The 14,148-nt window shown below is 39.7% G+C and overlaps 1 protein-coding gene across 2 annotated transcripts in view; it reads right to left on the bottom strand.

The window, feature by feature from the left end:
* The window catches only part of ETFDH (electron transfer flavoprotein dehydrogenase), a 42,090-nt gene that overhangs the window by 5,346 nt on the left and 22,596 nt on the right, over positions 1-14,148 (bottom strand). The window contains exons 7-9 of one of the 2 annotated variants that reach the window (XM_004382048.3): positions 5,502-5,648; positions 3,735-3,875; positions 2,057-2,200 (exon numbers count right to left, since the gene is read on the bottom strand). In XM_004382048.3, coding sequence (XP_004382105.1) covers positions 2,057-2,200; positions 3,735-3,875; positions 5,502-5,648 — 432 coding nt within the window. The remainder of the gene's footprint in view (positions 1-2,056; positions 2,201-3,734; positions 3,876-5,501; positions 5,649-14,148) is intronic. The other variant, XM_023736609.1, reaches the window with a different exon arrangement.

Here is a 14,148-nt window from a genome sequence, read left to right as displayed (position 1 = left end):
ACAGGTTCCAGCTTTTGTAGGTTTTACTGTATATCAAAAGAATTATGAGCACTAGAAGCAAGAACCGTTTCTGTGAAAACTAAGTTGAATGCTTTGTAAAGACTGAATAAGGGGAATCCCCCAAAATACACTGTCAAATTAGTTTTCGATATGACAGTAGTAAAAGACTGGGAGAGAAAAGATACCAAAATCTGGAAGGCTTCTTACTGCAACTGCTTTGCAAGTGTCTACATTCTTGTTCCACATTAAACCAGTACTGGAAATCATATATGATGCATTATGGATACGGTTTATGGAAGAAAAATAACAGAGAACACCAATCGTAAGTCCATTCTCAAAAGGCCTTGACCCTACACCAGAAGACTGACACATGAATATAAGTGTGTATGTTTTAAGTTAAAAGGTTTAAGGGTGTTTGAAAATAACTGAATATTCCAAATTATAGCCTCTTAAAAGTCTTCAAGGAGCCCTGGCAGCGCAGTGGTTAAGAGCTACGGCTGCTAACCAGAAGGTTGGCAGTTGGAATCCCCCAGCTGCTCCTTGGAAACCCTATGGGGCCGTTCTACTCTGTCCTACAGGGTTGCTCTGAGTCACAATCAACTCGACAGCAACAGGCTTGGTTTCTCGGTTTTAAGGTCTTCCAGAATTTACTGGATGTAAGTTTCTGAATCTCTGGCTAATTAAATTAGGATTTACAGCCTCAGAAACTCTATAGGGCAGTTCTACACTGTCCTTTAGGGTCTCTCTGAGTCGGAATTGATGGCAATGGGTTTGGCTTTTTTTGGTTTGGTGTGTGTATATGTGTTCATCTCTTCCTCCCAATTTGCAAATGATCTGAGATGTTGAAGTGCGTAGTGTAGAAGTTTCTATGTAAGAATCTGTATGCACTAGTGAATATACTGAAACCATTATACTATAAAAGAGTAGGACTGGACTGACAGTAGATATTATGGATAAGTCAAAGGCATTTAATGGACTTGGCATAGTTAGGCACTTCAATAAATGTATGTAGCAAATGAATCTAGAAAAAAATCAACCTGATGAGAATTCCATAACCATAGAATTAAGGGACAATGTTATTTCAAGGTCTAGTGGTGATTATATAATTTAGATATGATTTTATGAATTATTTTATGGTGTTATGAATTATTGTGACAGTAATAAATTATTTAGAATTTTAAAGGTTATCTGTGACTTTTAAAACAAACAAAATCCAATTTCTAAAATGGTCCTATAGTCCTTGAATTTCAGAGACAGAAGGGACCACTTTTATTTTACAGATGGTCCCTTAAAGCCAGAGAAGTTAGGCAGCTTCCTCTTAACTGTCATTTTCATTTCTCTTAAATGAAAAATCATTTTGTGTAAGTTTCAGCGCCGATATTTAGATCCACACCTTGCCTGTCTGATACTATTTCTACAACAGTACTAACAGCTTTTATCATAGCTACTAGGTCTTGCTTCATGTTTAACTGGTATATACAGAATACATTAACTGCATTTGATAAGATTTTGAACATGTACTAGAATAAGGCAGTTAAGGGTGAAAGCTTAACAGAAGCCACCTAAAAGACATGGATGGATATTGTTAGGCATTTGGGATGAATTACCTCTGCTAAAAACTAAATTTGTCTCTGAGTTTCCTGGCAGCTAAAGAATAAAGGGAAATAGATCACATTGTTTTTATTGTCTGGTTAAAAACAACAAACCAACAAACAAAAAAGGGCCATGAGTTTATTTCTAGAGACCAATATATTCTTCACACTAAATTCATGGTGTAATTTATTTAACGGGTCCTTGTGTAACACACAGCCATACTGTCTAAATGTTACAGAATATAGTCATACTGTTCAAATAAACTCATATGCCACTTAAGGATTCTCATTAAGCTAGAAAACTACTGTGTAGAAGAGTTTTATAAACACTAGGTGCTTTGCTTAATTCCTTAAATTCTTCTCCTGTAGATAATTCTTTATTCTTTATCTAAGTTTGTTACATTATATTTTTCATTGCTCAATTACAATATAGAAATACGGAATAAAAAATGTGGAAAAGTTACCTGTAAACCACCTTCATTGAGAGCTCTGGCTCCATATGCAATTCTTTTTCCCTCTTCCAGTGTTGGCCGAATGCTGGGGTGGTGTTTCCACCTCTGGAACTCTCTGAACGGGCTCAGGTATGGATTTTGATAGTCTAGACCAACCTTTAAAATTTTATATTTAAATTTGACATATTTATACAATGAAATATTTTTATTTCAAATTAAATCAAGCTAAAATCTAAGCCATTTGAAAATAATATTTATCATAAAGCATATAAGATCAATTTCTTATACTGAAAGTATCTGGAGAAACATATGCAATAACCCTCATTTAAGTAAACAACTGAATAAAATCTGTTTGGAAAAGAAAGAGAGCTTTGGAAGTCAAAGTCCAAATTAGAAAAATATCTGTAGGTAAGCATCTCAGATTGTTTCTACAAAAGGAATTATAATTATTCATTTATCAATACCAACTCTAAAAATAAACTAATAATCTATACTACCTTATACAAAATGAAGAAAAAGGATGTAATCACACTTAGAGAAAAAGAGGACAAGAAATATAAAAGGTTACGTTTTACAATGCATTTCCAAAGTGCTGAAATAATAATCAAATCTTTTGCTTTAGTAAGATTAAGTCACTGGAATTAAGTGCACAAAGGTGATACACAAAACGTATGACTAGGAGTCAAAACAAACCAATAATGCCTAACTTTAACAATATATACAAGTCTAATCGTGACACTAAAATATCAAGGGGCAGAAGCTCTTCAGTGTTAAGTTTTCCATTCTTTGTACTGCTGAGGATGGAATTTACTGCAGGGATGGAGGTGGCCAAGAAATGAGGAACCGCTTGAGTTTCAAAAAGGATCCAGGTTTAAACCCAGTACCGATCTCCTCAATGACAGCATACGGCAGTGGAAATGGGTTTTGAAGTCAGACAGGTTCAGTGTGAATACTAACTTTGTCATTTGTTGCTGATTTTCGACTCACAGTGACCCAGTGTGACAGAGTGGAACTGCCCCACAGGGTCTTCTAGGCTGTATAAGGAGCCCTGGTGGCGCAGTGGTTAAAGTAACCGACTGCTAACGGAAAGGTTGGAGGTTGGAAACCACCAGCGGCTCTGCAGGGAGAAGGTGGCAGTCTGCTTCCGTAGAGATTCACAGCCTTGGAAACCCTATGGGGCCGCTATGGGTTGGAATTGAGTCGATGGCAGTGGGTTTTTTTTTTTTTTGTATGTTTAAAGGAGCAGATCGGCAGGTCTTTCTCGCACTGGGTGGGTTTGAACTGCCAACCCTGTGGTTAGCAGCCAAGTGCTTAACCATTGTGCCACCAGGGCTCCTTTTTATCATTTAGTCTGTGTATTTGGGAACTTGTTTAACTTGTCTGGATCTCAGTTTTCTCATCAGTAAAATAAGGATACACTTATTTCATAGGATTCCTATGAAGCTTACTTAGAAATCTTAGTCCAACACTTGGCACAGTGCCCTGCCTGCAGTACCTACCATTACCATAGCTACGTGATGTAAGTAGAGCAGTGTCTGTAACAGCTATAGCGCTTCACATACACTACTGATGAAATCAGAAGCTTTACATCAAAAGCATTTTCATTCTCCAGATTCAAAACCCTCGTTTTAGAACACTAATGATCCTATGACTCTAACGGTAGAACTTTCCATGCAGGGACAGAACTTACCACAAGGCCAAGAGCTACCATGGGTTCACCTTCACTTAAATGATAGAGGAAAGACCCTCCATACGTATGTCTGTCCAAGGGCCAGCCAACAGTGTGATCTACTCTCCCAGGTTTCCACTTCTTCTCGTCAATAATCCACAACTTAAAATACAAAAAGTCCTGGAGTATTACTTCAATGTTCTATGTCACCGCAATACATCAAACATGCTAAATTTTATGTCTTATTTATGAAAATTACGAATGAAAAACCTGTAAAGATGAGAAACACAAAAAGAGCGCTCCAGACATCCAAGAATTATATCAAATTATAGCACGATGACTCAGTTAACAAACAGGTCGGAACTGTGGTTCCTGGGGACAGCAGGGAGGAAGAAAGGGACAGTCACCACTTACTGGGTGCTGAGCTGCTGAGGGTGAAGGGTGATGGAAGAATCTGGACTGGACCGTCGTGATGGCCGCATGGCATCAGGAATGTAACTGATGTTACTGAATTTACGTATAAAAAATGCCGACCTGGCAAATGTTCTATTATAGATATACTTACCACAGTTAAAATAATAGTAATTCCCTACTCCTACAACAGATTAGAAAGCAGATTTTGGCTTCCCATCAGTTTATAAGAAAGAATAGAGAGCAAATAAAAGTGGCTAGTTCCAGGAGGTTAGAGTTCCAAAAGAAAGCGTAAAAAATTCAAAGAGTCACTATTTTTTGAAAAAGGAAGCACAGTTTTAGTACCCCATCCCTCATCCCCTATTACCAGGGAGCCTCTGGACCAAGACACTGGCCTTCATCAAACCAAACCAAACCTTCATAAAGCTGTTTTAAAATGAAAATGTTACATAAGAAAGGTGACTCTAACTAATCTGTTTAACAGAAAGTTAAGCAAGCCTTTTGGGAATGAGATACTTAGGTTCATTTTGAGAGGCAAGTGATTAGTGGTTGAGATTATGGGGAGAACAGGTCTCAGAATGATGCTGAGTTAGTAGAAGTGGGGAGAGGATTGGGAGAACTCAGAGAAGATGGGAGAGTTGGCCATTAGTGGCTGAGTCGGGGCATGAGGGCTGGAGGAAAGGAAAAAATTCTGTAATATAGTGTCTGTCACTTAGACAAGTTCTGTTACCTAGAAGAAGTTACTTAATTTCTTTAAGCCTGTTTTTCACCATAAAAATAAAGGATTACCGTATTTTTACACAAATAACTTGCATCTTCTAGGTTTGTTGGCTAAATGTGCCCTCCCCTGACAAGGTACTTTTGTAAGCGTGCTATGCTAATCTTTTTTACTGCAACATTGAAAAAAAATTGGCATAACGGCGCTTATGAAAATACCTCATGGGGGAGGGCGCAGTTGGCAAACAAACGTAGAAAGTGTGCAGTATTTTCGTAAAAATACAGTATAAAGTATACAATAAAAAAAAAGACGACAGAGATCAGAAAGATTATGAACTCCTTAAGGCATCAATTAGGTTCTCAAATTGCTAACACTTTCATGTGATTACAGGAAAGTGCTGAAGAGATGAGATTTCTGAGATGCTGGTAATGTTCTCTCTTGATCTGAGCAGCAGCTATATGGGTGTGTTTACCTTGTGAAAATTAATCTAGCTGTAAACTTAAGATCTGTTACTTTAGAGTACACATGTTCTACTTCAATGAAACTCCATCCTACCCCTTCCCACAATCGAAGCAAACTGTTCATCCTATATACAGATGGGTAAGTTTTAAACTTTAATCACAATTTCTATCTGAAATATTATCTGAAAATCAGGATACCTCTTTTAGTCCAATCCCATAGGTTTGGGGATCACAACTGGCCCTCAAATCAAACTTCTTATATAGTTGCTTGGCTAGATGTCCGTGGCAACCTTCTGCAAAAACTGTGACTTTGGCATGTAGTTCTAGTCCTCTTTCAAATGTTGTCTATAAAAGCAAAAACATTTTAGAAATACTGAATTGCAATATTTGACAATTTAAAATAGAGTCACAATACCTAAGTATAAAACCTAAAGTGATAAAGATGATGGAAGAAAAGTAGGGACAACACTAGGGGCCCTAATACACGGCATAAATACAATACAAACCGTAACAGTGCACAGACACCAGAAGATAAACTTGGTAACTGGGAGCTCCTAGAAATTAAATACTTATGCTCATCAAAAGACTTCACCAAAAGAGTAAAAAGAAAACCTACAGATGGGGAAAAATTTATGGCAACAATATATCTGACAAGGGTCTAATCCCTAAAGTCTATGGAAGACTTCAACACCTCAACAAAAGGCAAATAATACAGCTAAAAACTGGGCAAAGGATATGAACACACATGTCAACAAAGAAGACTTTCAGGCAGCTAACTGACACACGAGGAAATGCTCACGATCACCAGCCATTAGAGAAATGCAAATCAAAACCACTATGAGATACCATCTCATCTCAGCATTACTGGCACTAATCAAAATAACAGAAAATAACAGATGTTGGCGAGGTTGCGGGGAGAGTGGAACTCTTAGGCTCTGCTGGTGGGAATGCAAGATGGTACAACCACTATGGAAAACAACATGGCGACTCCTTACCAAGCTAGAAATAGAAATACCACGTGATGCAGCAATCCTACTCGCAGGAATAGATCCGAGAGGAGTAAGAGCCATCACATGAATAGACATATGCACACTCATGTTCACTGCAGCATTATTCACAACAGCAAAAAGATGGAAACAACCTAAGTGCCCGTCAACAGATGAATGGATAAACAAATTAGGGTACATACACACGATGGAACACTAAGCCAACAATGAAGAACAATGATAAATCCATGAAACATCTCACAACATGGATGAATCTGGAGGGCATTATGCTGAGTGAAATAAGTCAATCACAAAAGGACAAATATTATTAGAGACCAGTATTATAAAAACCCAAGAGAAGGTTTACACATAGAAAAAAACAATCTTTGATGTTTACAAGGGAGGATGGCGGGGGGTGAGGAAATCACTAAATAGCACACAAGTTAACTCTGGTGAAGGTAAAGACAACACATACAATACAGGGCAATGCAGCACAACTTGACCAAGGTAAAGTCATAGAAGCTTCCCAGACACATACATCCAAACATCTTAAGGGACTGAGTTACAGGGGCTGAGGGCTGGGGACCATAGTCTCTGGGGACATCTAGGTCAACTGGCATAACATAGTTCATAAAGAAAACGTTCTACATCTTACTTTGGTGAGTAGCATCTGGGGTCTTAAAAGCTTGCAAGCGACCATCCATAATACATCTATTGGTCCCATCCCCTCTGGAGCAAAGGAGTATGAAGAAAACCAAACACACAAGGAAAATATTAGTCTAAAGGACTAACGGACCACATGAACCACAGCCTCCACCAGCTTGAGCCCAGAAGAACTAGATAGTACCTGGCTACCACCACCGACCACTGGGACAGGGATCACAATAGAAGGTTCCGGGCAGAGCAGGAGAAACTTGTAGAACAAAATTCAAGTTCACAAAAAAAGACCAGACTTACTGGTCTGACAAACTGGAAGAACCCCCGAGACTGGCACCCAGACACCCTGCTAACTCAGAACTGAAGCCACTCCCGTAGTCCACCTTTTAGCCAAAGATTAGACAGGCCTATAAAATAAACAATAACACACGTGAGGAACGTGCTTCTTAGTTCAGTCAAGTATGAGACCAAATGGGTAACACCTGCCCAAAAGCAAAGATGAGAAGGCAGGAAGGGCGGGTTTCCCTGCCTATGGACACGGAGACCCAGGGTGGGAAGAGGAAGGGGAAGAGTGCTGACGCATGGTGGGGACTGCAACCAATGTCACAAAACAATCTGTGTATAAACTTATGAATGAAAAACTAATTTGCACTGTAAACTTTCACCTAAAACAATAAAATTAAAAATATATATTCATATTCAGATCAGTTTTGAATTGAATTCTGATTCCAGTACAGAAGAGACACAGCAAATATATAATATTAGAAATAAAACTAAAAGCATTGTTTTAAGTGGACTTTAAATTTTATATCTTGTGTCGTTTGTTGTATTTTTTCCCTTCAGAATTGATTGGTTAAATCTGTACAAACTTAAAAAGCAAACAAAGCATGCTAAAAAATTTTCTCTATGTATGAATATAAAATGGGAAGACCATTTTCCCACTGTTCCTGATTTTCCAGGCCTGACATTTAAAACAAAACCCGCTAGTAATAGCTTTCTTGTGAATCATTCCCAAAAAGTTTCATGAATAGGAAACCATACATAGCCTTCTAACACAAACAGGATCAGCTACTTGCTTTTTTCATTTTTACTTGTTCCCTATTGTTGGACATATATTGTAAAACTGAAATGTTTTTCCCTAGTATATAAAAAGCTACAATGGAAGCCTTTTTTGTTTTTTGCACTTATGTGTGGCACATAGTAGGTAATCAGTAGTTACTGAATAAAGAAAAAAATAATTAGAAAAGTCTCCTATGAAATATCTTTCCCAATATTTTTCTGTTCACATATTTGTGTCTATGCAGACACATTCATACAAAAAATAAGTTTATATTGTACATACTTTTTTAAAACTATTTTTGCTGTGACATTTACCTAAGGCAGTATACACCAAATAAAGCAAGCACTCATTTTTAATGCCTGAATAGATATTCCTAATGTTTTGAATATTTTGTTTTAGGTCAAAGTTTACACAGCAAATCACATTCCCATTCAACAATTCATACACAAACTGTTTCGTGACATTGGTTATAATCCCCACAGTGGGCCAGCAGCTCTCACCCTTTCAACTCCATCTTCCCCATTTCCATCCATCCAGCTTCCCTGCCCCTCCTTCCCTTCTCATATTTGCTTTGGGATAAATGTTGACCATTTGGTCTTATATAGTTGATTGTTTAAAGGAGCACACTCCTCACAGGGGTTGTCATGGATTGAATTGTGTCCCCCCAAAATATCTGTCAACTTGGCTGGGTCATGATTCCCATTATTGTATAATTGTGTACCATTTTGTAATCTGATGTGATTTCCTTATGTGTGGTAAATTCAATCACTATGATCTAATAAGATGGATTAGTGGCAGTTATACTGATGAGGTCTAGAAGACTGGATAGTATCTTAAGCCACTCTCTTTTGAGATATAAAAGACAGAAGCAAGCAGAGACATGGGAACCTCACAGCACCAAGAAAGCAGTGCTGGGAGCAGAGCGCGTCCTTTGGACCCAAGGTTCCTGCGCTGAGATGCTCCCAGACGGAGGGAAGACTAATGCATCACAAGCACCTTCCTCCAGAGCTGACAGAGAAGCATTCCCTGGGAGCTGACACCCTGAATGTGGACTTGTAGCCTACTGGACTGTGAGAGAATAAACTTCTCTTTGTTAAAGCCATCCACTTGTGGTATTTCTGTTAGAGCAGCACTAGATGACTAAAACAGGTGTTACTGTTTACTTTACAGGCCAATCTATTATTTGGCTGAAAAGGTGACCCCCGGAAGTGACTTCAGTTCCAGGTTAAAAGGTCTTAGGGTGATAGTCTCGGGGATTCCTTTAGTTTGTATAAGTCCAGGAAGTCTGGTCTTTTTTATGAATTTGAGTTTTGTTCTACACTTTTCTTCCATTGTGACTGGGACCTTCTATTGTGTCCCTGTTCAGAATGGTCCATGGTGGTAGCTGGGCACCATCTAGTTATCTGGCCTCAGGTTAGAAGAGGCTGTGGTTTGCATGGGCCATTAGTGATACCCTAAGTTTTCAACCAATTCCAAGTAAGCAACAATACTCTTAGGTTGTTCCAGTGTTTTACTATTATTATTACTCGGGTAATTATCCTTATTGCTAAGTATTTTAAATCTAAATAGTGAGAATTATTAATTTATATCTTTGATTACTAGGGAGTCTGAACATCTTTCATGTTTATTGGTAACTTCTAAGTAAGTTTACATGGGTACATTTTTAAAATTTTGTTCTTGCCTCTCTCCCTTCATTATACCTGACTCATCCATAATCCATGTTAACAACCTAGTCTGTACAGTTTTACACAAATACATATACACACACATACTGAGATACTTACATGTATACTTACACATATATAAGTAAACTTTTTTGGGTCCTCATTTACTTTACAAAAATATATCATATAATATACATGTTGTATCTTACTTTTCTTACTGAATACCTTACAAGATTCTTTTCAAGTCACTGTATAGCTCACTTCCTTCCCTTTAACAGGTGGACAGTAGCCCATGTGGATATACGATAGGTTTTTCAGCCATTCTGCTATGCATAATAGCCATTCACTCTGTTTCCAGTTTATCTGTGACTATAAGCAATGTTATAGAACATAAATATGCTTGTATACAGCCTTACAACACTGGTGCTTTTAAGACAGATTCCCAGGAGTGGCACTGTTAGGTCAAAGGGTACACCTGTTTTTAATAGATATTTCAAACAGACTGCATTCCAAAAAGCCTGAAGCAATTCATATCTCCAACAGCAGTCTATAAGACCTTTTCGCTATAGTCTAGTTAGCGACAGATACAACCGTTCCTTTTAAATTTGTTAGTGTAACCTGCTAACCAAAAAGTTGGTGGTTCGAACCCATGAGCCCTGCTCCGCGGGAGAAAGATGTGGCAGTCGGCTTCTGTAAAGATTTACAGGCTTAGAAACCCTACAGGGCAGTTCTACTGCGTCCTATAGGGTCTCTAGGAGTCGGAATTGACTTGATGGCAGTGGGTGTTAGACATGGGGCAAAGCTAGTGAATAAGCAGTAGGACATATGATTCTGGTATTCAGAGAAAAGGTATTTAAACCCTGGAGGAAACGTAGATAAAGGACATAACACTGAGCCGGAAGGCGTCAATATTTGGAGAACAGAAAGAAGAGCAAAGGCGACAGGAGGTGCGGCCATTGAAATGATAGGAAACCAGAGACAGGGTGGTGTGAAGAGCTAAGTCAAGAACGCGTTTCAAGAGAGAAGTTATCTTCGAGGGAAAGAGTAGCAGGGGTGGGGGTCTGGGGACCATGCTTTCAGGGAACATCTCATAACAAAGTTCATTAAGAAAAGGTTCTGCATCCCACTTTGGTGAGTGGTGTCTGGGCTCTTAAAAGCTAGTGAGTGGCCATCTACGATGCATCAATTGGTCCCAACCACCTGGAGTAAAGGAGAATGAAGAACACCAAAAACACAAGGAAAGTATTAGCCCAAGAGCCAGAAAGGGCCATGTAAACCAGAGACTTCATCAGCCTGAGACCAGAACTAGATGGTGCCCGGCTACCACCAGTGACCGCCCTGACAGGGAACACAACAGAGAGTCCCTGATGGAGCAGGAGAAAAGCAGGGTGCAGAACTCAAATTCTAGTAAAAAGACCAGACTTAATGGTCTGACTGAGACTGGAGGGACTCTGGAAGACATGGCTCCCGACTCTCTGTTAGCCCAAAACAAACCATTCCTGAAGCCAACTTTTGAAAAAAAGATTAGACTGGACTATGGGACATAAAATGGACTATGGGACATAAAATGACACTCGTGAAGAGTGTGCTTCTCAGCTCAAGTAGATACATGAGACTAAATGGGCAGCTCCTGTCTGGAGGCGAGATGAGAAGGCAGAGAGGGTCAGGAGCTGGTTGAATGGACACAGGAAATCCGGGGTGGAAAGGAGGATTGTGCTGTCACAGTATAGGGAGAGCAATTAGGGTCACATAGCAGGGTGTGTATAAATATTTGTACGAGAAACTAACTTGAACTGTAAACCTTCCTTTAAAACACAATTAAAAAAAAAAAAAGTTATCCAACTGTGTCAAGTGCTGCTGGAAGGTCAAGTCAGAAGACTGAGAACTGACTACCGGATTTGGCAAGATGAACAGTGCCTGTGACTTTAACAAGAGCTGTTTCAGCCAAATGGCAGGGAAGGTCTAACTACAGCGGGTTAAACAGAGAATGGAACAACAGAGTAAATGGAATCTTTGATCCTCCCTACTCCAAACTGTGGTACTAAAGTGTTTTTTTTTTTTTTTGAACTTAGATTATGGAGCTCCAATTACTAAGACTGTTCTAAGCTTTTATTTTGTATAAAAACAATATATAAAATAATAAATACTTTTAAGTACAAAGTATACAATATTAAAAAAAAATACATTTGAAGAAATATCCTAAGAGTTTACCTAACAAAAAATGAAGTATCAGAACGGCAGGATTTGTGTGCTCCCATTTGTAATATTGCAAATAAATTTCTTTAAAGACTAAAATATAATTTATAACTCACATTATTAAATACAGAAAAGAATAACCAACAATATTCTTTTATCATTATGAGAAGCAATATGAAATAATATTGTCGTTTTCAAACCTGGCTATGCATCAGAATCCCCGCCCGAGGGGCTGGCTAAAAACCAAGCTTCCTGGGCCCCCCTGCTGGACGTGCTGCGCCCTCAGGCCCCATGTGATTCTGCTGCAGCCAGGCAGCCATCAGAAAGGGCCCTGAGGCAGGGAGGAGACAAGAGCTTTGCCATGTGCTGTCTCAGCAGGCAGTAGTGAGAAGCAGGACGATGTGCTGGAGGAGACACTAGACTCCCAATTCTGTCTAATAGTGTCAGAGATGAGGATAACCTGTCAATCAACAGAAACTTATTGAGAATCTAATATGTGCCTGGCATTGTACTAGGCAGCAGAGCAACCTTCCATCACCCTGGCCCTCATGGTGCTTGTAATACAGCTGGAAAATAAACAGACATGAAGGTCGCCCACATATATGCAAGTAAAAACTTTGCTCACGGACTTCTGAACAGACGGGTTAGATGCAGTGTTGTCTCCCGGCTGCCCACTGCTCACTGGAAGGCAGCACTGGGAGGTGACTCTAGCTCACCCAGGCACTGCCTCTCCCACCCGTCAGCTGTCTGCCTTCCAAGCGTCACTTAGGTTTCTTCCAAAATTGGTTAATGCCAACTTTACTTGCTAATTTCTTATCAATAAACACCAGTAAACTAGTAAGATGTGGCACTGTGATGTTGGTGTGAGGCAGGAAAACCACGTTACCTATTTTAGACTGCTGGTCACGTAAGGCCTATCTGAAAACATGGCATCTGAAGTGAGATCCCAAAATGTAAAGGAGAGCGACTAACGAAGGCGAGAACATGCCAGGCATGAAGGGCAGCATGTGGGATGGTCCTCAGGCACAAGGAAGCAACCTAGTGGAGGTGAAGAACAGCAAGGAGTGAAGGTGGAGAAGTGGGGCGTCTTGGGTAGGCCCGTGTTTTATTCTAATGCGAAGGGAAGCCACTGGAAAACAAGGGGAATGACAGTACCAGCTGCTGATGAGTCAATTCCGACTCATGGTGACCCACTGTGTGTCAGAATACAACTGTGCTCCACAGAGTTTCCAACAGCTGATTTTTCAGAACTAGATCACCAGGCCTTTCTTGTGAGGCACCTCTGGGTGGACCTGAACCTCTAATTTTTCGGTTAGCAGCTGAGCATGTGACCGATCAGACAATTTAATTCACTAAGATGTTAACTTGTGTTTTGTTCTTGGATTATCTTTTGCAAATTCAAAATACAAGCTGTGAAAACGTGGAAACCATCCATGTTTATATTTTAAATGAGAGGAAAGCAATCAGTTTTATATCTACCAAAAGATATTAAAACCAGGTCACAGACTCCTCTGCCTACTGACAGTGATGCAAACAATTCTTTTTTTTTTATTGTTGTAGTTTAAATGAAGTTTACAATTCAAGTTAGTCTCCCATATGAAAATTTATACATAAATTGTTATGTGACCCAAACTGCTCTCCCCTTATGGTGACAGCACACTCCTCCCTTCCAGGCCTGATTCCCCATGTCCATTCAACCAGCTCCTAACCCTCTCTGCCTTCCCATCTCACCTCCGGACAGAGGCTGCCCCTTTGCTCTCTTGTATCTACTTGAGCTAAGAGGCACACTCCTCACGAGTATCACTTTATATCCCACAGTCCAGTCCAATCCCTGTCTGAAGAGTTGGCCTTGGAAATTGTTTTAGTTCTGGGCTGATAGAGAATCCAGGGCCATGCTTCCTGGGGTTCCTTCAGTCTCAGTCAGACCATTAAATCTGGTTTTCTTACTAGAATTTGAGTTCTGCACCCCACCTTTCTCCTGCTCCATCAGGGACTCTGTTGTGTTCCCTGTAAGGGCGGTCATTGGTGGTAGCCGGGCACCATCTAGTTCTTCTGGTCTCAGGCTAATGAAGTCTCTGGTTTACGTGGCCCTTTCTGTCTCTTAGGCTAATATTTTCCTTGTGTCTTTGGTGTTCTTCATTCTCTTTTACACCAGGTGGTTGGGACCAACTGATCCATCTTAGATGGCCACTTGCAAGCTTTTAAGACCCCAGACGCCACTCACCAAAGTAGGATGCAGAACATTTTCTTAATAAGCTTTGTTATGCCAATTGACCTAGATG

The sequence above is a fragment of the Trichechus manatus genome, unplaced genomic scaffold (assembly GCF_000243295.1).
Source record: "Trichechus manatus latirostris isolate Lorelei unplaced genomic scaffold, TriManLat1.0 scaffold00089, whole genome shotgun sequence".
Lineage (NCBI taxonomy): Eukaryota > Metazoa > Chordata > Mammalia > Sirenia > Trichechidae > Trichechus > Trichechus manatus.
Note: the sequence above shows the minus strand (reverse complement) of the source record. Positions and strands in the feature narration are given on the sequence as shown.